At 38.8% G+C, this 24,389-nt stretch overlaps 3 protein-coding genes, 1 long non-coding RNA gene and 1 pseudogene across 9 annotated transcripts in view; 2 read left to right on the top strand and 3 right to left on the bottom strand.

Moving 5' to 3' along the window:
• Positions 1-6,585, bottom strand: part of crppa (CDP-L-ribitol pyrophosphorylase A) — a 49,522-nt gene extending 42,937 nt beyond the window's left edge. For 3 of the 6 annotated variants that reach the window (XM_040030686.1, XM_040030685.1, XM_040030688.1), the window contains exons 1-2: positions 6,157-6,584; positions 3,938-4,211 (exon numbers count right to left, since the gene is read on the bottom strand). In XM_040030686.1, the coding sequence (XP_039886620.1) occupies positions 3,938-4,211; positions 6,157-6,392 (510 nt within the window). In that variant the 5' untranslated portion in view covers positions 6,393-6,584. Of the gene's footprint in view, positions 1-3,937; positions 4,212-6,156 lie in introns of all 6 variants that reach the window. The other 3 variants (XR_005695686.1, XR_005695687.1, XM_040030684.1) reach the window with 3 other exon arrangements.
• On the top strand, positions 728-15,665 carry LOC120732837. The gene is made up of 3 exons (XR_005695688.1): positions 728-740; positions 12,422-12,426; positions 15,585-15,665. It is a non-coding gene; the product is annotated as an uncharacterized LOC120732837 (long non-coding RNA).
• On the bottom strand, positions 7,396-10,086 carry LOC120732836 (sclerostin domain-containing protein 1-like). The gene is made up of 2 exons (XM_040030689.1): positions 9,789-10,086; positions 7,396-8,450 (listed from the first exon to the last, which is right to left on the bottom strand). The coding sequence occupies exons 1-2, from the start codon at positions 9,991-9,993 to the stop codon at positions 8,005-8,007; spliced, it is 651 nt and encodes a 216-aa protein (XP_039886623.1). The 5' UTR covers positions 9,994-10,086; the 3' UTR covers positions 7,396-8,004.
• A 1,456-nt stretch (positions 15,666-17,121) lies between the features above and the next one.
• On the top strand, positions 17,122-18,904 carry LOC120733052 (leucine-rich repeat-containing protein 72-like). Its single transcript, XM_040031047.1, has 7 exons — positions 17,122-17,177; positions 17,271-17,344; positions 17,445-17,514; positions 17,590-17,671; positions 18,386-18,499; positions 18,626-18,715; positions 18,798-18,904. Exons 1-7 carry the CDS (start codon positions 17,163-17,165, stop codon positions 18,902-18,904), a joined length of 552 nt encoding a protein of 183 aa, XP_039886981.1. The 5' UTR covers positions 17,122-17,162.
• Positions 18,905-20,865: 1,961 nt separating this feature from the next.
• The window catches only part of LOC120733051, a 4,931-nt pseudogene continuing 1,407 nt past the window's right edge, over positions 20,866-24,389 (bottom strand).

Below are 24,389 nucleotides of genomic sequence, written 5' to 3'. Positions count from 1 at the left end.
GTAGTAAACTGGCCTTCACTTCAGATATTTTTTCAATCAAATAATTCTGATTATTTTTCAGCCAAGAGTGAAAATTTCAAGGACAGAACATTTCCTTGATCACATGAGCTGGCAGCTTCACAGTAACAATAAATCCATCGTAACCAGAACAGCCAGAGTACGCACTACACACTCTGCACTTCCTCCCTTGGATATGTAAAATAATAACAACTTCTGAGATAATATTTTCATCTCTCTGTGGCAGATTGAAGACAGACTCCAGGAGTAGGCATTCAGCAAGCCTGTGTGGAAGAAACAAATGAAAGGAAAGCAAACATGTGTTTCTGCATGTTACACACGCTGTTAGAATCAAAATTAATCTGTTACGTTTTAGTAGAGACAGGCTTTCTATCATGAGCGTGGACACAGGCAGGATAATGAAGACCAGACCGCCCGCTGTGAATGCACGTCACGTAGCACGCATGGACTCTCAGAAACACCACAAATGTTTGACCTGTGTAAAGGAGCGCTTGCTTTTTTTCATAACCTGTGTGACCTCTCTCAGTTTGGGTTCTTCAATCATGACTCATAATGGAGCTAATCTGTGAGTTTCTTCATCAACGAGGCCGTGGCTTTGGCCTGAATGTTTTCTGCGTGTTACCAGTGACATAAACACCACCGCCAAGAGCAATGGAGCTGTCGGTCTCATAAACAGTTTATGAGAAGATGGATTCATCTGGTTTTAAAGGGGTGAGTGAAAGGTGCAATCAAAAACACTTTGGTTTTTCTTTGACGGGAGAACTTGAACTTCTTGTATTTTAGTGTGTGGCTAACTTTCTTGTACTCCTCACAGAAAAATAAAACAGCAGGATGTCTGATGTGTTTACACCATGTGCTTTAATTGGCCTTCTCTGGTTTTCTGATAAAGCACAAGAAAAAATGAAGTATGCACTAAAGTTGCAATTTCATTTAGGTACGATTTCCAAGCGTGAGGAACGAGTGGCTTTCGTGGTTTTTCCTCTTTTTGCAGGAGGATTAAGATCTTTCTCTCTCCTGTGATGAAAACAGAGGTTTCCTGAATACGTACCAGATTTTTCATGATATGACAATTTCTGAGATTTAAATACACAACTATGCACCAGCAAAGTGAAACTTGTCGAAAGAAATCTGTGTTTTAACTTACTATAAAGATTATTTAATTTATTCTGACTTTATTCTGCCTTTTACTATATATATATATATATATATATATATATATATATATGTGTGTGTGTGTATGTATAATTTTTATTATACAACATTAATATTAACCATATTAACATTGCAGTAATGGCAAGGATTACATTTGAGAAGGTTGGAAGTTGTTTGTTGTGGACGCTAGGATTTGTAATGAGTTATGGGATGTGTCGTTCCTTTACTGTTAAACATAAATATGTCTTTTTTAAGTCATAAGTCACCTTGCAGTTGTTTTTTGTTGTTGTTTTGGTTTAAGACTTAAAATTCATAGATTTATAAATGTTTTTATGCTTCAGTGAAGAAAATCAATGGGAAATTCACCTCATTCATTGGGAAATTCAATTAATGGGAAATTCAGCTAGAGCCACTAATAGTCGTTCTTCTTCTAGGTGTGTTGTTTACGACAACAGAGAACACGTTTGTAATGAAAATAACTGTGTATGCTCAGCAGACACTGGGTTTCACCGCAAACCCAGTGTCTGCTGAGCACATAGCAGACACACCAGTGGTGTCCGATCCTGCCTTCAACCTGCCATCGCTGTTAGATACACTCTGCTGTTTTGTATGCGTTTACAGTCATGTGGTACTTAACCTTCACATCTAATGACATCTGTCCTAATGATGCCACTATTATTCAAATCAAATCAAATCAAAATGTATTTCCATAGCACATAATAATACAACAAAGTTGACCAAAGTGCTTCACAGTCGGTCAGAGCAATAGCATAAGACAGAATACAAAAGAAACAGTTAAAAGGAGGGCAGGGTACAATATGACAATTGTTTGAAACAAAAACTAGCCACGAAATAACATACTAGTTTGAATCAAAAGCCCGACTAAAATAATAAGTTTTAAGACACAATTTAAAAGACTCGGAAGAACGAATATAAGGAGGGAGGTTATTTCAGAGTCTGGGAGCTATGACTGCAAAGGCCCGATCACCTCTGGACTTCAGACGAGACCTCGGTTGCGTCAGGAGCTTTTGATTGGAAGATCTAAGTGCCTTGTTAGGGATATACAAATGAAGGAGTTCGCATAGATAGCTGGGAGCCAAATTGTTTAAAATTTTAAAGGTAAGCAAAAGAATTTTGAAATTGATACGATAATCAACGGGGGGCCAATGTAGGTTGGCTAAAACTGGTGTGACATGGGCAGAATTTCTAGTACCAGTTAAGAGACGCACAGCTGCGTTTTGAACTAACTGGAGCCGGTGAATAGAGGAAGATGGGAGGCCCGAGTAGAGAGAATTAGTAGTCTAATTTGGAAGTGATAAGAGCATGAATGAGCTTTTCAAGGTCCTTCAAAGGAAGTTATGGCTTTGCTTTAGATATCTGACGCACCTGGTAGAAACTGTTTTTTACCACAGAGGAGATTTGTTTCTCGAGTTTAAAAGAGCTGTCCAACCTTACACTGCTATTAATGTAATGGCAGTGTAAGACTCAAAAGTGGTGGTGGCAGGACGGGTAGAGAAGATGGAAACACGATAGAAAAATGAGGAAGTTTTGTTTTAGAACCTAGCTTTAAGTAATGACTCCTTCCTAGTTGACGGTAGCACCTTCAGAAATCCTGTTTTTGTCATTGTTTTTTTGGCGTGATTTATGTTTGACTGATGTTTATTTTTAAATATAACATTGTTTATATGTTGGTTTTATGTATTATACTTTCCCAGTGGCTCTTGTTTGTGTTTAGCTGATTATTCAGGACGTGCAGTTTAGGTTTGTGGTTCTATGTTTGGGTTAGTATTTACTTTACTATTCTTAACAGTTGTTGTTTCCATTCTGTTCCTCCAGTCTTGTCTCTGTGTTTTCTTTTGCCTTTTAGTGTTCCACTGCCTTGCTGTTTCCATGTTTAGTTGTTTTATTTCCTGTTTTATTTTGATAGTGGTTTGTTTGTATCTTGTGTACATCTCCTGTATTGTGTTTAACCTTCCCCCTGCTCGTTGTCTAGATTGCTTTCAGCTGTGTTTAGTTCCCCATCTGTTTCTCCTTCCCTCGTTACCTCTCATGTATATATTGTTACAGTCTTCCTGCCGAGCTGTGTGCTCGCTAGCGCTGTATTCTTTTCCCTATAGATAAGCGAGTCGAGTTAGGCCGAGTACCTTTCCTGTATGCTTTGCCAGGTTTTCTCCTGCAGAGGCTCGGTGGTGGACAGAGTCATTCCACTGACTGATCTGTGCAGGGTTTGCATTATACCTCAAGTAAGCCTGAGCGTCATCTCTCTCTACCTCCTCGGAATGACACCTCCAGGTTTCCATTTGTTGTTCTCGCTTTGATGCCCAGACCACCTCACTTACACTTCACTTATCTATGCCTCTATGCCACGACTTATACCTCTGATTCCTCAGATGTCATGTTTATTATTTTTTACTTTTGTAAATAAAGTATTACTGGCATCACAACCAATGTTGTCTTCCCTCTTTTTTACTGGCTATGAGCCAGTTTGTGTACATATTAACGTTTGAAGATATTTTAAAAACAATCATTACAAGGCAGAAGCAAAAGAGGAACATACACACAGAGGATGATTACATGACCATGTAACAGATTACTCCAGGAAAGGTCAGATTTGAGGTGCTGGAAATAAGACAATCTAAGGATGAAAACTCTGTTCCAAACAACACACAAAATAGGCAGCAAATGTAACAACATGTTGGGTGGATTTCAGGTCAGGTTCCAATACGTGATTAATCTTTTAAATATTAATAATTTTAATCACACTAACCCCTTGTTCCTTGGCAGCCATTGCTATCTTGCACAGAAAATCCTCCTCCACAAAAGGCCGAACAGCATCATGTATGATGACAACCTTCGGTCTGCCCACTGCTGGCCTCTCCTCCTCACCCAGAGCCAGGACTCCATTACATATCGACCTGTGACGCGTCGAGCCTCCTGGCACCGCACGAACCTTTCTGTGCTTAAACCGCTGGATGATGTCCGTCATCAGGTCCATGTTTTCTTTGGCAACAGCAACCACAATGCTTTGGATCCATGGCATACTGCAAGAAAAAGAAACATCAGCTCAGAAATGCCTGATTTGTAAACTGAGCCCTCAGATGGAGAATTGGGACTGCAAGTATTCAAATATTTAGTATTTTTTAGGCTGTGTAATGTGGAAAAAGTCAGGAAAGATTTGAAAAGTTCCCAAAACACTGGATGACATTTTCTGACCACTTAAACATGTATAATATAAATATGTATAATATTTATATGACAATTAACACGCTAAAAATGCTTGTTTTAATTTTATTTTAGCTTAAAGTATTCTTATTATTTAGTAAAACATATGCATTTGGGTAAAAAATAGTATAGTTGTTTCTCTTGCAAACAGTTTACATTAAATTCACATACGTGACTTAAATAGGAAAGTAGCCCCAAGAGACCGTTAGCTTAGCATGGAGAAGTGAAGTGGGGGGACTAGTGGATGTCCACTAGTTCAAAAATCTGCCAGCCAGCACCTTTGTTTTATAACTATAATGTATCATCTCATCTTTTATAGAAAATTAAAAGCTTTGGATCTTAATGTTAAACCAAGCTAATAAGGTACTGCCTGCAGCTGTAGCTGATTGTAAAATGCATGAAAAACATGAACAAAATAGAAGTTCTGGGTTCAAATAAGCCACTTTTTACCAGCAAACTGGCAGCCCCTGGCCCCTGGCAGCCTCCCTGTAACCTCGAGGAGGGCCACACAGGCTGTGTCTTTTCTGCTTGTTAATTTTCTGACAGGCACATAAACTGACAACAAGCTAGGAGACACATCAGATTTCAAAAACCAGCTGTCTTGGTATTGTTGTAATGGAGGTCAAACAATGATCACAACACAAAGTAGCTCCATCTTTTCATCACTTTAGTTATTGAGCCAAAAATCTGTAGAAAATATGTTTGTTTGCTGAACAAAAATACTGCTTTGACAATCATAAATTGAGTAAAATAAAAAAATTGAGTGAGCAGATTTTACTCCTACAAAGGTTAATAAGTCACAAAAATTTCTCTGGTATATCAGAATGAGGCACCAAATTGGACAAAGCATGTGAAAGGGTACAAACACTTAACAGACTGTTATAGGTTGAAAAAGAAAGGTAGAATTAACATGCTAGAAAAGCTGAAGGAGCATGACAGAGAAAAAGTTATCAATTCACCCCCTCTGTCAGTTGTGCAAAATTTAGCTAATCCCAATATGCATGCAAAGAAAAATCTACTGGAACAAAAAAAAAATATTATGCAACTTATTTCCAAGTAATTATTTTCCTCATACTGCACCAGTACATAGGGCTGTTCAATATAACGATATATATCGGATGACGACATAAAAACTTCTATCGTAAAAATAGAAGTTCTACAGTACACCTGATCTTAGGGTTCATTCGCCTGCAAAGCATAACATGTATGTATGCCACATCTGCACATCAAATAGAGGACTGCGTAAAACAAGTGACCAGATTTAGATTTTTTCAGTACAGCTCCTTTTCAACAGGATAGGGATGACTGCTGTATTAGGGCTGAAAATGCATGAGTGGGAATTAGATATTTTTCTATTTTAAATTATTTTCATAACTAATGGAAGCCAGGAAATGTACTGAAAATAGAAATGATCCACAATTTTTGTGCATATGTCACAAAATAGGAGAATATGCCCACCATATTTGCTGAAGCCAAAGCAAATACTCAAATTGCCAAAGCTATTTTCTTTTGAATTAGAAACCAGGATTCCCCCCAATTTCAGTATTTATATATATTTTTAATATGATTATTAATGAGCAATCAGATATTGACTGTACTGTGCACTGCGGGGGCCCAACGATTAAATATTGCCCATGGGCCACCCGAGCCACTAATCCGGCCATGGTGGTAGTAGCTGAGGCATTTTTCCTTCTGTTTCCGTGTCTCCCTAATAACTAACGGGGATTGAATCTTGTCGCCTCTCCTATCGTAGACGTTTCCTACCTCTCGAAAGCCTGAATAGTGTAGCTTATGAGCGGTCTGCCAAGAAACGTGCAGAACTGTTTTGGTGTCTGTAGTCCCGTTCTTTCTCCGGTGCCTCCGGCAGGAAGAACCACCGATACAGGGAAGTCCACGCAGCGTTCTGCCGAGTGGTGGTCGCTCTTCCCGGCCTCGCACATTGTGAAAATCCGGGGATGAGCGGCCCTGTGCGGTTCACAGTTATCACCCCGCGTGTTCATATTACTGACCTCAATATGTTTACAGATAGGGGTGTGAGGGGTTTCACTGTAGGTTACTTTCCAAAGCTATCCATTCCCTTCTGATGGGCGGGGTGGGTAAGATACCGAAAACGTGGATGGAAAAGAGGAAAAGAGGGAACCACCGCTGTGAAGCGGGCAGATTATCGATGGCGAACACTTCCGGTGAACGCTTCAAAATAAATATAAAAGCGTTTGAAAGTTGCAAATGTAAAATTTATGAACTTACAACAGCTCGTAGAGTATTTATTTTGATATTAAAAAGTTAACTGCACTTCACAACAGAGGATTAAAGGTCACACTTTGTGAACTTAGCTTTGTGAAGTTTATGTGACTTGAAGAAAAGTAAGAAAACAGTGTTTTCCCTTTAATATGTGGTCCTTAAAGAGGAAAACGCAGGATGTAAAAGAGAGAACTTTTAGAAATACTTACATTTGTGCACCTATAATGTACTTTTTATTCTATGCATTCATTTGTACGTATGTCTTTCTGGTTTCCAAAAAAGTCCAGGGGATTTTTATTTTTGATTAACACAATTAGCCCGATAATTCCCTAATGTTAACAATACTCAAACTATTTAATTGAATCCAGAAGCATCATAATCAGTTTCATCCACTGTTCTTTCATTTATTGTTTGTATTAGTATAATTTAAACGTTACGGTGTTTAATTTCCCATTTTAGTAAAGTAGTAATTCCAAAAAAAAATTATGGGAAATATTTGCCAGCTCCTGTCCGCAGGACCACTGGTCAGGACTGGGAGGTCCTAATTCCTGAGATGTTTCAAGACCATTTACACTGCAGATAGGTGGAAATGTGTTTATGGCAGAAATCATGCTATATGCCAGTGCTGAATCCATCCAGCTTTCTTACCTGAAAAATATAAATTTATTGGTGCATTTTATGTCCGAGGCTTTTTAAGTTTTAATGAGAGCCCTCTTGAAGATGAAACACATCAAACCAAAAATTCCTACTAGAAACAACACATATGATAAAAAAAAAAAAAAAGGATATTTATTTCATACAATGTTATTTTTACACGACTGATTGATGACAAAGCTTTTTCCAGAGGATTCACCCACATGCTGACTGCACTTAAGCCACACTTATCAGGTTCGCTGCCAAATAAAATATATTACATCATAAATCTTACATGGTAAAATTTTATACAAATGGACATACTTTATAAAGCATGAATTTTATATATGTACATCTATTTACACAATATTATTTTAAGATGTTGGGTAGTGTTTATTGGTGTTGGCGCTTCGTTAGTTAAAGATCTCCATCTGCATATCAAATGACTATATGAACACATGCACAGGGCTAGAGGACAGTCTATGCATGGTTCATGGCTGGAGAACATTCTGCAGACAAGTCCTGGTCATATTAGCTTTAAGCATGTGGATTAAAATGTCAAGAAAAGTTCTCAGAGTCCTGCTTGGAGTTCTTCATCATGGTGAGGAACCAGTTCACATAAATCAAGTCCCAGTCACACACATATAATCCACAACTGCTGTTTCTGGATGTCGTGTCTTAACATCACTGAGACAAAACTTCTTGAGGTTTAGAGTCACTCTGCATGTTCAGTGTCTCTCAGGGTTCAGTCTCGTGCCAGTTTTCACTCAGCCTGTTCTTCCCAGACCTTCTCTTGCTCTTAGATTTGTGTTTGTGGAGGAGCCTCGGTGGCGACAGGGCCGACTCCTCAAACTTGTTTCCGGATTCATTGTGTTGTCTCGAGTACCTCTTGCACTTGCAGGAGGTGACCACTGTAATCTTGTAAGTTCTTGTGCTGCCATCCTGGCACTGCAGCTGGATGCGCTGGGTACGGGTCTTGTCATTGACGCACCGCCAGTCCTGATTGCTGCTCCGTCGATTCCAGAACCTTCTGCCATGGGTTCCGCCAATCCAGTTTTCCAGCATCTGAGCTGGGAGACACTCGCCTGCACACACCAACTCCTTGATGGGGTTGATGCTGGTGCAGTGACCATCAGAGATGTACTTAGTGGACCTCAGTTCTCTGCATCCAATTTGACTTTGCTCTGTAGGCAGAAACAAAGACGTGTGAGAATATGAAGAAATATATGTAGGCAGCTAGACAGAAACTGGGCTGCAACAAATTATTTGACTATTAGTTACTTCACAGATTTCTTTGTGTACTCTTTTTGAAAGTGAAAAATAAAAGCAGAAAATTCTCACAGTTGCAAAGCTCCAATCAAGTGCTACACTTAGTTTTTGCTTTCCTTGCAGAACAATTTTGCATCTCTAGTTTTTGGTCTGATTGAAGATTACCCCCATTGTACTAGTCATAAGCCCTTTTGCAGCCTCTGGCAAGTCACACGATACAAGAGGAGCACCCTGACATTTCTACTTCAGTAATTACAGCACTGTGAAACAGAAAAACTCTCTTCTTTAAATCTGGGAAGCGGGTCTACTTCTGTACAGCAACATTATTCTCCCGTAGGCTACAAACAGTGTCCCACTGCTCTCCCCTCTGTCACTGTAACCCAAGCTTGAGTCCATTGAAACAACTCCATATACAATGCCCTCCCTTCTCAGTGACAGTGTTTGATGAATGAAGGAAGGCTCCAGCCTGATCTCTCCCTCCCTTTTGCCACTTCACCCCCTCCCCCTGTTTAGTAATCCGCCACAATGGTATGGGAGAACACTTTCATCCAGTCCGCTGCTCGGCCTGATAGAGCCTTGCATCCTTGTCTGGACCCCAGCCAATCAGGTGTGTGTTACACTGAGCAATATATCACTGGGGAGGGGCGGGGGGTTGGTGTGCTCAAATTCACTGCATTCACTGCGCATCTTTCCCTTTTATAACACCCCTAAATTTGCTCCATGTCTTTCCAGTCTAGACACTCCGATAAGCTTCCAGTCATGTCTGCAAACTGGTGATGATTTAGTGTAAAATAATCCCTTTTAAGAATGTAGGAATGTGTAAATGGGAACAGTATGGTGATGATGGGATTAAGTGCCTGATTAAAAGACATTTGATCTTTGTGGTTTAAAAAGCATTATAACCTGATCTTCATAAACCGCTTTTAGTTGTAGTTGCAAACACCTTTTCATAGAGAAGAATAACTAGATAAATTAAAAACGTTCAAGCTTCTTAAGATGCAAAAACAGTCTACAATGTGCTAAAGGCACACATGGTAGGATATATTCGCATATCATGCGAAACACCTCCAAACATCAGAAATTTACAATAAGCAATTTAAAAAAAAAAAAAACACATTCTGCAACAAAGCAGAACCTTTTTCTCTAAAGTAAGTTTAAAGCAGAATAAACTTCATTGCAAACTCCAAAAATACCAAAGCAGAGGAGCATCCTCTGGTCCTCTGAAACAGGATGCGTCCCTTCACTCCACTCACCGCTTCTGTCGTGCGCCGCGCTGCCCGCTCCTCTCCCGCCGGTTCGTGGACGGTTCATGGAGACGTTGCTTTGGACCTCCGGCACCGGGGCGCTCACGTGAGAGAACAGGAGCTCCGTCGCGTCGTTCTTGAAGGCTTGGCAACTCCTCAGCAGGATGCAAAACAAGAAGAGGGAATGGCAAGACTCGTGCGCGCTGAGATGCATGGCTGCGTTTGGGGACAGAGAGAGTGTGTAACGTTGGAAACGAGAAGCAGTCGCCTCTTATAAGCGAACCGATGCTGAGGGACACATGTGAGGGCAGTGGGTTTTATATAGCCCGCCCGCCTCTCGCTTTGGCAGCTTCTCAGGTGCGTTTCATCGAGAAGTTTTGATTGGTCGCCAAAAGTATACCCCAGTAAGACAACCCCGCCCAGTTTTTTATTTTTCATTTTGGAGAGCTAAACAGTATACTAGATGCAGAAAGGGTGATGAGCATGATGGGATTATGTGAGCAGTTGGCACATCAACAGGTTTTGCTGGTTCACTTAAACATTCAGATTCAGTTTGGGCTAAATTAACAAACAGCAGTAAACAGAAATATAATGCTCCCAAGTTTCCACAGCTCTGACCTTTATCGGCATAAAAACTAATTTCTGACTCAGCCAAATAAGAACAGCAAGCAGGCACAGTGTGGGTAAAACTATCTTTGGGATTTCATTAAAGAAATTTCATCATGATTCAGAATAATTCTTTATAATCTCATTTGTCATACCAGAATCAAGTGAATGGAAACAAGATTACAAGTTTGCATGTATTCTTTGGAGACGGCGTACCAAAATCAAATATCAGAGAGCTTAACCTTTAATTTAATCTGCTACAGGAGGGCAGAAAAGCAAAGAAATGCTGATTAGATTGGAAATCCATTGCAGCTTTTTGTCTGAATTTGAGTTGGCTGAATGCAATAGTTTAGCTATACATCTTAAATACAGAGAATAAGTCAAAACAGATAAATCATATAAAACTTTTCCATTCTCGAGAAAAGGCAGCTGAGTAGTCAGTCCTTTTTTATTAGAGATCAGGAATGATTCTGACTTCCAAAACGTTCTTAAATCAGATTTGTTCCTCTGCTTAAGAAAAAAAAGGGCTCTAATGTGTGCCAGTGTTTTGAAGTAATAGTTTCACTGAGGTGTCATACAATAAGACTGACTGCTACTGGGTTCCCATAATAAACAGATTAGCTTTTAGTGACTCCTGCTGTTGATATTATAAAAAAGCAAATCTGGTTTGTATCAGTGTATCCTTTAAGTGGCATGAAGGGGCATAAGGTGCTTAAAAGGGTGTATGGGCCACTTTAAAGGTGTATGGGCCACTTTAAGTCCAAATAGGAGGACAAAGTATTGATTTAAATAAACATTTTTGACCAATCAAAGTCAATTATTTGCTGCTTATTCGTACAGTTATAGTTTCTAAATCAGTGGTTGCATTTTTTTTCCAGATTACTTCAACTCTGAATACCATGACTGATTTCTGTTTGCTCTAATTAAATATTATTTACTAGATAATAATTTCTCAGCAACACAAATATTAAAATATTCCAGACCTGCACTGGATATACAACATAACAGAGCAGTGAAAACCCAAATTGGTTAAATGCGCTTAAGTGTGAGCATCATTACATAAGTTCTAAAACACATATAAATAGTGTACCGTTAGTAATTGCTTATGTTGGCGGAAATGCATCCTGGAAAGCAATCGGCAGCAATGGTCCTTGTTGGGTGAAAGTCTTATACCTTAAATTCTGAGGCTTTTTTTTTTTTATGTCAGCTGAAAAAGATGTAGAAATAATTCATGAAACTCTTAATGCACCTGTACAGCTTATATGGTGCTTCCTGGGGTCATTGGTTGTTCCAGATCTTTTATCGTCACACAGTGTTTGGGAAGCTTCATGGCTCCCCAGAACCAACCAAAACCTCTGCCACCACACTGCCCAGCTTAACAGCCCCTGCCTGCTGGCCCCTGTGGATGGCTGGCTCATTAACAACAATCCTCCTCATGAAACAAATGAGCGCCATGTCTGACCTTGAAGTTGTTTTACCAACTTTGACTGTAATTGCTTCTCCAGGTCAACTTTCAGCTCCCAATATGGTGCCATTACTGCGGTCATGGCAGCTGATATTGGCTTTCCCAAGCTCTTTGGAAAGTGGTGGATTTCTTCAGTGCAGAGCCTCTTCCCAATGTAAGTGATATCTGCTAAAGCCATCGGGACTTCACTTCAGGCCAAACCTGCTGATTCTTACCAAGTACAAAAAAGTACCTTACACGAAGTGGTCTGTATAAGGATGGAAGAAGAGAAAAAGCAACAGTTTTGATAGTAGCTATAGGAGGTTCAGGAACGTCTGTGTTTTCAACACAAACACATAAATGATGGATTCCAGTTGATTCCAATTGTGCCAGCAGGGCGCAGCTCATCTAGTCATGAAAAGACTCTTTGGTAGAGGTTCATGGGAAGATGGCCTGTGATTTCCTCAAAGTTGCTAATTACTCCTAAATGTGATGATTACAAGTGAACACAATGGCAGTGTAAATATTAGCTTATAAACATCATTACTGATTTGACAAATTAATAATTATACCTGATCACATGGTACTACAGCGAAAGTTTTAGGGTCATCAAATTTTAGGCTCATCCTGGGAAGAACAGAAATGTCTGTGCTAAATCTGTTCGCCTCTGCATATTAAATGAGGGTTGCAGGAAAGCTGGAGCCTATCCCAGCTGTCATAGGGCAAGTTGCACATAGAGACAGATAACCATTCACACCTAGAGCAAATTTAGGGTAACTGATTTACTCAACCTACATGTCTTTATACAAGGAGGAAGTTCAAATAACTGGAGGTAACACAGGCTGGCCAGGCTCCACACATAAAGGCTCAGTCTGGATTTGAACCCAGAACCTTCTTGCTGTGAGGCAACAGTGCAAACCATCACACCATCTCCATGCTATTTCATGGCACTCATACAACCTCAATTGTGAACTTAATGGTGGCACGAGAGAAGCAGGAGTCAGCAAAGCAAAGTCAGTATAAAGTCAGTATAATTCACAATGTGGCATCCATCCATCTATCCATGTGCGTGTGCATTTGATTTCCTAAATTACAGTGAAATTTAAAACATGAGACAAATCCAAACTGCATGCGGCTGAAAAATATATACTCTGTCCAGAAATAGGTAGAGTCTATAAAGTGGACCTCATAATAATGAGGTCTGTGTATGTGCAGAGTCCCTGTGAGCCAGAATCTCGAGATTCAAACTGCTCTAAACTCTCAGTTTTACCCTTAAAAAAAAAATTACTCTTGGCTATTTATCATGTCAAAGAGTGGATGTCCCTTATATGGTAACCTCAGGCACACAGCCTCACCCACCTGCTGTTCAAACCTTCTTTTTTGTGAGTAGCCAAAGCAGGCTTAAAGGAACGGTGGGCTTAAAAAACATGAGCTAAAACAGCTGGCTTCAAATTGTGCATGAACTTAAGGACTGAACCAACATTCAGTATAAGCTACATAAGAATGGTGACTCATGCTCCTCTAATGAAGTCCAAGAATAAAAATAGAGTTGAGCTGGAAATGAAAATAATGGATTAATTATAATAATATGCTCTTTGACTCTAAATAAAATGTACATATGACTGAACTATGAACAATTTTACAGCATGTTCTTCAAAATAAAAGAAAAATCTAACCTCTCTGACTTTCTGTGTTCAGACCAATCACAGAAAGTTTTTTTAAAAAAGGAAAAAGATGCATCACTCATGATAAACCTGACTGATTATAAGTGCAGATGAAAAGTGCTCGTCTCTAGTAGTGATACTAGAAAATTAACTGCAACTGTCTGCAAGGCTGACGGTATTAAAAGACACCGGGTTAAGCTGTACCTCCTGCTCAGTTGTCACATTAGAACTATACTCCACGTTGGGACTGCCTTGACTTCAGTGATGAAAGCTGATACTGTGTGTGGGTTAATTTGCTGTATCCTCCCTCTGCCGACCCCTCAGTTCCTGTCAGTTACACGTCTAATGATTCAAGTGCCCAGACTAACTTGGAGTCTTTGTATGTTCGCTGTACAAAACAACAAGAGGATATAATTACTTTTGTGGGGAACACTCACTCCAGGCTTGTCTTACAGATAGTGAAAAGCGGTGTCATGCACAGGCACTAATTGTTGCTCATGGGAATGAAGTTGATATGCAAGATCTCTTACCTGTTTGCTTTATTATAACACAAACACTTTTAGGGCTGCTCTCCCTTTTCAGGAGAGACAGCCTGAGGATGTCATAACTTCTGCTGAGTGAGATAGGAAGAAATACACTCAGATGACTACGATGTTAAAATCAAAAATGTGTGAAATTTGTTTAAAATTAATAGAATTGTCAAAAATTAAGGGAAAGAAGTGGGTTAGGATGGGCAAATTAATGAATGTAAGAAGGCAGAAAGGCAGAAACAAAAGGGAAAGAGAAAGAACAACGATAAAATGTAAAGGAAAAAGGAAATTAAGAAGGAAAAAACAAATAGAAACAACATTAGCAGGATGAAACAAATATCAAGAGACTTGAGAGAAAAACAAATTGTGTGTAAAGTAAGGAAAAATAGAAATGGGAAAGATAAAAGGAGAAAACAATGAAGGAAAGAAACAAGACAAAATAAGGGAGGAAAGTAAGAAAAAAGTTTGAGTGAAAAGAAAATTAAATGTGCAGGAGAGAAAGAAACGTTAATAATGAAATGGTTTTCCCAGTTTGTGAGAAAGACGTTGACTGGCCTGCTCAACACCTTTCAGGATTTTCTAACATGATCAATGCTACTGACTACATACAATTCTCAAGACAGATTAATATGACTTTGGAGATGGACATTAAATTGGAAGCTTCATTCATAAGTGGTTGTTTTCGCAGTGTCGTACCACACCTGCATAAATGTAATTCCTTTCTATCCCTTCCGCAGGTGATTGGTTTCTGTCATTAAGCTTGACACTGAGCTTCTGTTATTGTTCCTCTCTCTTTTGTTTTTCCTCAAACAGGAACAACCGGGGGCTCATTCACTCTACTTCCGAGAGAAAATAAAGGACAACGTGGCCAACTCTTCTCAGAGGACTATTTACACTTTGACTGCCCCTCTGAGGCTCTTATGGGAGTGGGTGAATGCCCGAGGGTAAACATGATAGGCTCTACCTTTTGTGTCCTCACCATATTAAAAAGAAAAAAAAAAAAAAAAAGAGGTGAGAGCGACTCCCTCTCTGCACACGCTCTAACTCAGCAGCAGGAACACGCTTCCCCCAACCCTCATGGGAAATGAAAGGTGGCCAGGTTAACAGCATATTGACAAGCAGGAGTGTGTGCATGACCAGGAAGTGCCCGTATGCAGTAATGAGAGGTGAGGCGAGGGCAACCGGAGGGGTACAAAAGGTTGCAGCAACACCTGGAACAAAGCCAAGAAAGGAAGGGTCAATGTGGCAACACAGTTTGGAAAAGTTCTCAGCAGAAGCTGAACAAAACCGTGGCTGGTTGTCTCAGTCACTGCTGTTCTCTCCAGAGTTTACCTGTCTGGTATTACACTGTTATTATTAGCAAGCACTTGGCGACACTGGGAAGAAAAAAATTCCCTTCAAAAGGAAGAAACAACCGGAAGACCCAGGCTCAGGGAGGGGCAGTCATCTGCCATGACCGGCTGGGAAGACAGCATAAAACACACACTATGGAAGACGGCAAGAGATGAATAATAACGAATGATTAAATGAAATGATGTTGAAATGAAAAGAGTTGAGTGAGCACTCAGTCCATCATGGGAACTCCCAGCAGCCTAGGCCTAATGCAGTGTAACTAACGGAGGATTCAGGGTCACCTGATCCAGCCCTAATTTCAACATCATAATCTGGGATTACAACAAAAAGATAAAAGAATGTGACAAACAAAATTTATGGAGGAACACTGGCAGGTCCTCCGAGGTGCTTAGAACAACAAGATTTCATGGTGTCATAGTGGAATCCAATACAGAGTTAGCCAGTTTGCTTTTTACACTTTCGAATGTTATAGTGAAAAGGAAAGGTAGAAAACGCAATGTAAGGAAAATAAATGTGTTGTTATTTGTGAGTTTAGAAATGCTGCTAGCTGTCTTAAGTTACCATTTATAACAAGCTGTTTTTGCATTTCAGGCATTTGTGGTAAACAAAGCTAGTCAGCTTCTGTATGTATAATACAAACAAAAGAGGGGGAGTGGTATCACTCTTGTCATCATCATGCTTCCCACTGACAGTTTTCATTGTAATGCAAACACTTTACAATCAGCCTGTTCCAGCTGATAAGAAGATTATGAAATGTGATTGAACACCCATCAAATTGAGCGCAAGCTGAGGCTATTTACAGTATATCAGTACTTTGATTAATCAAAAGCGATTAAGTCATTAAGATTAGATTGAGAATAGATGTGACCAAACACAAGTTCCTCAAGAGCCATAATTTCAGTTTTATGTATGGAAGTCTATGAAGGACTTAAATAAAATAATAATGTAAAATATTTGTAAATGAAAAATGATTATTAAACTTTACATAGACATATTTTCTATTTAAACTATTTATGTAATGTTGAAGATGTAACAGTGTAGCCTGATTTTACCTTATGCAAGTAAAACTATTTCCACAATGTGAAGCCGAGTGAGCCATGACAAAGAAAGAACTGTAGAACACGTAACTTAGCAATTTTCCCGGTTGTCAGTTTCACAAATGGGTGTAGTGCTCTGTTTCATGCCCAGTCACATGAAATTACAGTTAACTGTCTGAGAGCATAAGAGACAGTTTCTACTTATGACTAACAGACACGAAACATAGTATCTGGGGTCAAAAAGCCATCCTTGTTGCACACATAGTTCATGCAAGCACGTTATAAAAACAAACAGTCAAATTTCGATAAAGTAAATGGGAAAAAAGTACTTTAAACATGACTTTCCACATATGGAGACTTAAACTGTTGTTACTTAAATGTGAATCACTGCACTAAGTGGCTGAAATGCAGCTGGCGTTAATAGAAAAATCTGACTAATCATTTAGGTTGCTGCATGTACTGTGTTAACCTAAATGATTCTACTGACTTTGCCACTCAGGTCTGGTGAAGCATGGCCCTCTGCTGGATCTCTGGCTGTCCTGCAGATGTTACAAACATAAACTCTTTACCTGTGCAAAAATGAACAAAAAGTGCGGTAAATCTCCCACAGCCCTATGAGAGCAAAACCAACAACATCACATATCACAATCACATATTTTTTGAAATAGAAGAGCAACTTTGTGTGTTGTTGTGATTCAACAGGTGTATCCTGGCAACAGGTGTGCCTTGGTCAGGAAATATAGCAGAAGATGGAGGTGGGCAAGGTGAATCGGCTTTAAACTCAACACCACTCACAACCATTTCACAGCCATGAATGTAAGTTTTACCCCTTTTTTTCCTTTTCCTACTACCCACAGGTCATCGAAGACTCTCTCCAGAAGCGTGGAATAAGAAGGGACCGTGATGTTTGTCAACTCAGCCTTGCCACAAAGTAAGAAAAGCATTTACTTTTCTAAAATATATGTATATCTTTAACTTACAGAGGAAAAATTTCCAGAGATTATTTAGACGGTTTGTATTGTGTTAAACAGAAAACTCACCAGTGTTCCTGATTTATCAAGATTTCACTTTCTGAGGACGTTGTGGCTGAACAACAACAAGGTAATCTACCTTACAGCTTGTTTGCATACAGGATTGAAACAGGCGATTAAATTTATTTCTCTCTAATTCTTACAGATTAGAGAGCTGAGCTGCCGTTCCGTCAACTGTTGCTTGACTGAGCTTTACCTTCAAAATAACAACATCAAGTCTGTCTCAGGTTAACCTCTCATTCTCCCCTGAATGCAAAAAGAGACAAACAACAACAACAACAGCAACAACAAAAAGAAACACAAAAAACGTGATTTTTACTGGGTCATAGAAAGTCTAATGGCAGATTTTTTTAAAATATGTGTAATAATATATTTTTTCAATTTTTACTCACAGTTTGCAACATATTTAGTTAGGTATTTTAATTTTTAGGTGTTGAAACAAGTGCTGCAGTCTTTCTTTTAAGAAAGAGCATCACCTGAATTACAAGAAAAAATCATGTATATAAGGTCCTTACTAAATTCTGAAACTCCCTGAAATACTGGGGGAGGCTACAACACATTTGTGGCAAACACTTTTGTACTTTTATTTTGAAATAATACATAGTTTCCTCTGTTATAACACAGTCCCATCTTTTTAATGATTTAACATTTAACAATTTATTTTCTTTCATATATACTTACTTATGTATTTTTAGATTAGTTATTTGATTTTTTTTTAAAGTTACTACACAAATCAGATGAATATAAAGTGGTGAAAAAAACATTTTACTCTAAAATGCGCTGGAATTAATGCTTAAATTATTTTTAATTATTAAAAGTAATTTTTTCACCTCGACATGCACATTTGTGCATGTAGATATGCTGTAGGGACCTGAAGAAAAAGTTCTAGAAAAGAAGACATATGTAGTCATGACTTTTTAAAACTTTCTCTCCCGACACAGGTGCTCTAAGACATCTGACCTGCCTGCAAATCCTGTTTCTTCACAACAACTTGATCAGAGGGTTGGAGGACACAATGCACGAGCTCAGGAGGATGCAGCAGCTCCAAAATGCCAGTGAGTCCTGAACCATCAACCACACCCATCACAGATCAACAACCTGGCCTGAGAAATTCTGTTCATGCTTTAAAGATCCATCTGCAAATGTGGATGTTTGACTATACTGTGTATTTTAAAATGCAGCTTTTTTCCTCAATCCCATCTCTCATGAACTTGGCTATCGCCAACATGTAATCCATCGCCTGCCCTCACTCCAGATCTTAGATGGAAAAGGTAAAGATGTTGAAATGTTCTGACATATCGGACACGCGGTTTGTCATTACAAACACAGGAACTGTCTCTGTTGTGTTATTAGAAGTGAAGCCAGCAGAGAGGAAGACGTCGTTCCAGATTTACAGTCAGGATTGTCACCCGCATCCTCCAGTCTGTGGCTTTTGGAAGATGCCAGTGATAGCTTCCTAACTTCCTATGCAAGTTCAGTCATTACACAGTGCAAAGTTTCTCCTCCATTCTCATTATTTCTGTGATATATTCAAAATAGAGCAAAGGTGCACTGCAAACGTAAATTTGAATAGCCTAAAGTACCAGTAAACCAAAACAGTGAAGGATTGAGACAAAAAAAAGAGCTACAACTGAAGATTTCCCCCAAGACCAATAACAATCACAGGAAGTAAAAGTAAATCTGAAATACCCCAAAATGTTATTTGACACAAAGTGAGCCACAGATGACCCCAGAGATGAAAAGAAATTAAAACAAATGTCAAACAGAATAAAATGCAAAATGAAATGATAGATGCAAACTGGCAGTAACAGTTTGTACAGTCATCTTAAGTGTGCACTAAACAAGAGAGTTTAATGGGTTAATGGACAGGAGAATGTGGTTTATTGTCTGCTGAACAGGATATACTCAGACTTTATTTCAAATCAGTAGGAAGCGTCGCATTTTAACCAGTTCTTTCCTGGACAACATACTCGGAACTACAGATTCCTGTAAAAGATATTTCCATGATCTTTCACATGCGTCACTTCTGGAATGTTAAATACCACCAATGGAAACCATACAGTAAAGTTACAGCAGCACAAACAATGTGAGTCACATATATACTAGTGATGCAGAAATGCACGATGTTTTCATGCTTGGTCCTAATTAGCAAAGTTAAAGCTAACAATTACAGAATAAAAACTGATTTATAGTCCAGTTATCACTCAGAATATATCATAAATACATATTTCCACTTTATTCTGACCAAAAAAACTCAAAGTAATACACTTGATAAATAATACCAGCACTCAAAGAACTTCTCCAAATTCACCCGTTCACAAATTTGCAACATCAATACAGCTCAGTATTCTAATCCTTGAATGTCTTTACCCATCATGGACTCATATCTATGCATTAGGGGGAATTTGAGTTTTAGTATCTTGCTCAAGGACACTTTTGGCATGCATACTGGATAAATCGAACCACCTGATTAGCAGAACCCGCTCTGCATCCTCGTCCATCGCTGACATTTATGCTTATGCCAAAATGATTTTTCCACGTCTTTACTAAACTATGAAAAGGTGTCAAGTCCCAGAATGCATCTTGGTAACTTTTTAATGTTTATAGGTAAAGTTTAAAGTGTTTAATTGACATTTTGAACAATAAAGGAAAGCTATGCTGAATATGTTTGTCAAGCACCTCAGGAAGACCTCGAAACAAATCAATAGGGCACATCGAGCACAGCTGGAAACACAAAGTAATGTGCAGTTAGTGATGATTTGTGATCAGGGGCAAGTGTGTTTTCACAGGATTTACATGCTATCGATTGCACTAAAACACACCCTGATAATTTCAGGAGTGAGTGTACAAACATAAATAAATACACTTAAAAAATGAGAATCTACAGCATATTTCCGTGAAGTTGGTCTCTGTTTAATGTATTTGAAGTCACCAGCTCTCAGAACAATCACAGCCTTATTGAACTTGATATTTTGAACTTCAGCTTCTCTAATAATCATGGTGCACAACAAATGAAAGAACATCAAAACTACAACAGTGAGATCTTTCGAGACAAACTGACACTTGCCATCCTGACATGATGTCCTTGTTCAACAGTGGATGCTGGAGTAAAATGTTTCCATTTAGTCGGAATTTGGAAAATCCTGAGAATTAAGTCACATCTCATCATTCACGGAAACAATAAACTGATGGCATTTATATTTAAAATATACATTTTTGGTCAACATTTTTCAGCCATGCCTTTCACTCACAGCTCCCATAATGTTTTTCAGTACAAAAGACGTCCCAGAAAATACATCAAATAACTGCAAAGAAACAACTCTGATTGGTTTACTTCATTCCCACAGTTTGCTACAGTTTTAAGGCAGAATGCTTTCCATAATGGATGTGAGCCATTACGAATCCCTCCCCGGACGTCTACCAAAACACTTTAGCCTATGCAGTGTTCACATTCAGATATTATAACAATTCCATATGAAAAGTTAACTTAGAAAAAGGACACAAAGACTGCGGCATTCCTCGGATGTGTCTTGCCGTTATGGTGAGAGTCTTAGATTGTTAATAAATATGAGTCCTCCTTCGAGTCTTTATCTGGCGTTTATTCTTATGGCCAGTTTGCTCTCTATCTGTGGTGTGTGGATAGACCCTAGAGAAGATGGTCATTGTCTTCAACTGTCAGATGTTCATCAGTTGCCAGCAGCTGGGGTGCTTGCAGGGTCTGATGTTTCCGTTTCTGCTGCAGTGTTTGAAGGGGTGACCTCACTGCTAGTGTCTACTGAAAGCTCCTGCATGGAGTCTGTGGCATCCTGCACAGCTTTACTCTCCTCTGAAAGACAAACAAGACAAGTCATTCAAACCTATTTTAATCACATGCAGCTTTGTGTTTTATCCCTGATCAACTCTTGATGACCGTCAGTTAAAGTTCTATATTAAACTGATCATATTTTAAGTCTTTCACAGCATGCTTTACTGTGAGTTTATTTAAATATGGGAGAAAATTCAAACGAGCTCTTAATTAGTGATGTTATTTGTATGCCTCCCTTTTTAAAAGTTTATTTTTTTAAGCATGTAAAAAAAAAAAAAAAGAAATATATATATATATATATATATATATAGAGATATATATATCTTTTTAAATTTGAAATAATTTTTTTTGTAAATCCATAAGCAGAAAAGAGCTTTTAAGAGTTTTCTCAAAAGTGGAATTTAAAAAAAAATAATAATTAAAAAAAATATTGAAACATGATGTCTCTATTCACACTGATCCTGAAGCAGACGATTTTAAGTAAAAAGTCAGATATTGATGTTAAAATGACCTTAAAATGGAACTGATTCTACTTTAATAGAACACTGTCATTACACACATTTTGTAACATTTAACACAGAAGCTACATTTAGTAGCTTCTGTGGGACAAATGTTTGTGTTACTATTTTGTGTGACTTATTTTAAGCTTCTAATGAAGAAAATACCTTTGTTCTGTTGCATCCTCAGTTTGGCCGCTTCTGCTTCTTGTTTCTCTCTCTGCTCTTGGAGCTTCTTGCAAACTTTCTTGTGGGTGAACCAGTGCATCTTTTGGCAAGCTTGGCCACAGTAGATCACCTGGTGAGAAAGAAAAACAACAACTTTATACACCGTTTATGTCAAAAAGGTAAACAATCCAAGCACTCAGTTAAAGAAAGGACTCTCAGAAAAGGTCATAATTAAAAATTTCACATCAAATTAAAACAAATAAACAACAACAGGCTTCATTGTTGAGGTAAAACCGACAATCTGTTGTAGCTCTGACGCTCACCATTTTACAGATGGAGCATCTCTTCTCGGCTCCTTTCTCTCCACAGGTCGTGCAGAACTCTGCGTCCATGAAGCCGACCTGACCGGTGATGGCCTGAGTCAGCACTGACAGAGCTGTGGGGTCGTTACCCTGCAATGATGTTAGAAAGAAAGACACAAATCAACCACCACACACAGCTGATTACAAAATACATTAAGCTTGAATGAAACCTATTCAAAACAAAGTTCTGACTTTTTTTTTTTTTTCATGAAAAGATACACATCGCTTAATTTAGCCTTTTAGATCCATTTAGCTTTCTAGTGAGTTGGATTTGCAAACTCACAATCTCTACAGGAGCGATACTCCGCACCAGCTGCTGCAGCAGAGTAGCATCACAATATGGGAATTTGCGAATGCATTCTCTGATAAACTTCTCTTGATACACGGGGAAACCATCAGAGTCCCGACCCTTCAGCAAGCTGGAAAACAAGGATTAGAGGCATTTATAACTGTACAGTGGATGTCATCTCGAAAATAACTTAAATAATAAAATTCACTGCATTTTGGAATTTTTGGTTTTAACAGACATAGCTCCACTCAGGATCAGGCTTGAGTGTTAGAGTGGGTAGAATAACCAACAATTCTGTCACCATCAGTGTTGTTACGATCCATATTGGTCACAACACTGAAAAAACAAATGCCCTACCAGGAAAAGCTGCTTAGAAGCATTAAAAAAAAAATTAAGAACCTATTCTAACCTGTGCTATCTTTACATTTATTTAACACACACACACAAAAAAGCACAGCAGAAAGTAAACACTAGATTATCGTAGGTCTAACAAAGATCATTTTTAGATCACACACCTCTTCAGGAGACCGTCTAGCTTGTCCTCACGGTCTTTGAGGAAGAGGCACATTTTCCCAGCACACAGCTGATGTAGTGCATCTTCATGGCCAACACCTCGTTCATGTCCTGCTGCTTGATGCACTTCTCGCAGATAAGCTCCATCACCCGGCGACATTTGTCCAGCGCCTCCACCTCCGCCAGTAAAGGATTCTCCTTCACCAGCATCACCATCTGGAAAACAAACCAAACACTGAGGTTCTTCTTAGTAAAAGAAATGCAGTTTATATTTAATGTCTTTGCTCATAATCTGTGATGTAAAAATCTGTTTTCAGTTCCGTTCATAGCTCCAAGTGCACAACAGGACATCCTTGCTGTTGACCAGTCAATCAGAGCTAAACCAGTATCTGGCTGTTTTTAACTATACCCCATTGCTCTGTGATGAAATGTATTTGAAAGTTTGCTGCACAATGCCCATAACCAGAGAAATCAGAGTAATATTTGCAAATGAATAAATAAAAGACTGCAACAGCACTTTAATCTGTATCAGTGGGTAATAACAATAGCTGCATCAATTATATATTTTTATATCATGACCTTTTAGAAACCAGGGAAGCTTTACCTTGACAGGGTTCAGGTTGGTGCTCATGATGACCTTATGCAAAGGTCCAGCAAGTTTGGGTGGTAGCTTGGGTTCCTTCTCCAAACCCTGAGGCTTAGTGTAGTAATCCAGTCTGGCACGGGAGAAGAAGTTGTTGATCACTGTGACACAATCATGTTGCCCTAAAGAGAGAACAAATTAGTTTGTTCATTTGTTTTAGCACATGTACAACAAATGACCAGTCAAACGGAAATACTAAAGGCAATTCTAAGATTTCTTCAGTGTGTATGGAGGGCACGGATGGTGGAATGTACCAGCTAGCAAAAAATGAAGTGATATAATCAAAAAACAGTGATCATACCCAAGATCAGTCAGTTCCAATAATTTGTATCTAATGTAGGTCAAGTAGGTAGGTAAGGGATGTTAAGAAAAAGAAATACATAAAAAAAAACTGAAGCTAATGCCAATCTCTAGTTTTTTTCTTCCATGCAAAAAGAAGAAAAAAAAAATCTGACTAAAAAGGTTTTGTCTCTGTCTTTTGTCTTTGTGTGTAGACCACTGAGACCTAAAAGCTAACCGTTACTCCAAACGTACCAACAAAAGCTGCCATCTGTGCAGCAGTCCTTCCGACAGAGTTAACTACGTCTGTTTCTGCCCCTGCGTCCAGCATCATCCATGTGATATCAGTCTTTCCTGCAGGCACAAAAGAAGGAAAGTCACAACACTTA

Source organism: Simochromis diagramma, unplaced genomic scaffold (assembly GCF_900408965.1).
Source record: "Simochromis diagramma unplaced genomic scaffold, fSimDia1.1 OVJJ01000361.1, whole genome shotgun sequence".
Classification (NCBI taxonomy): Eukaryota; Metazoa; Chordata; class Actinopteri; order Cichliformes; family Cichlidae; genus Simochromis; species Simochromis diagramma.
Note: the sequence above shows the minus strand (reverse complement) of the source record. Positions and strands in the feature narration are given on the sequence as shown.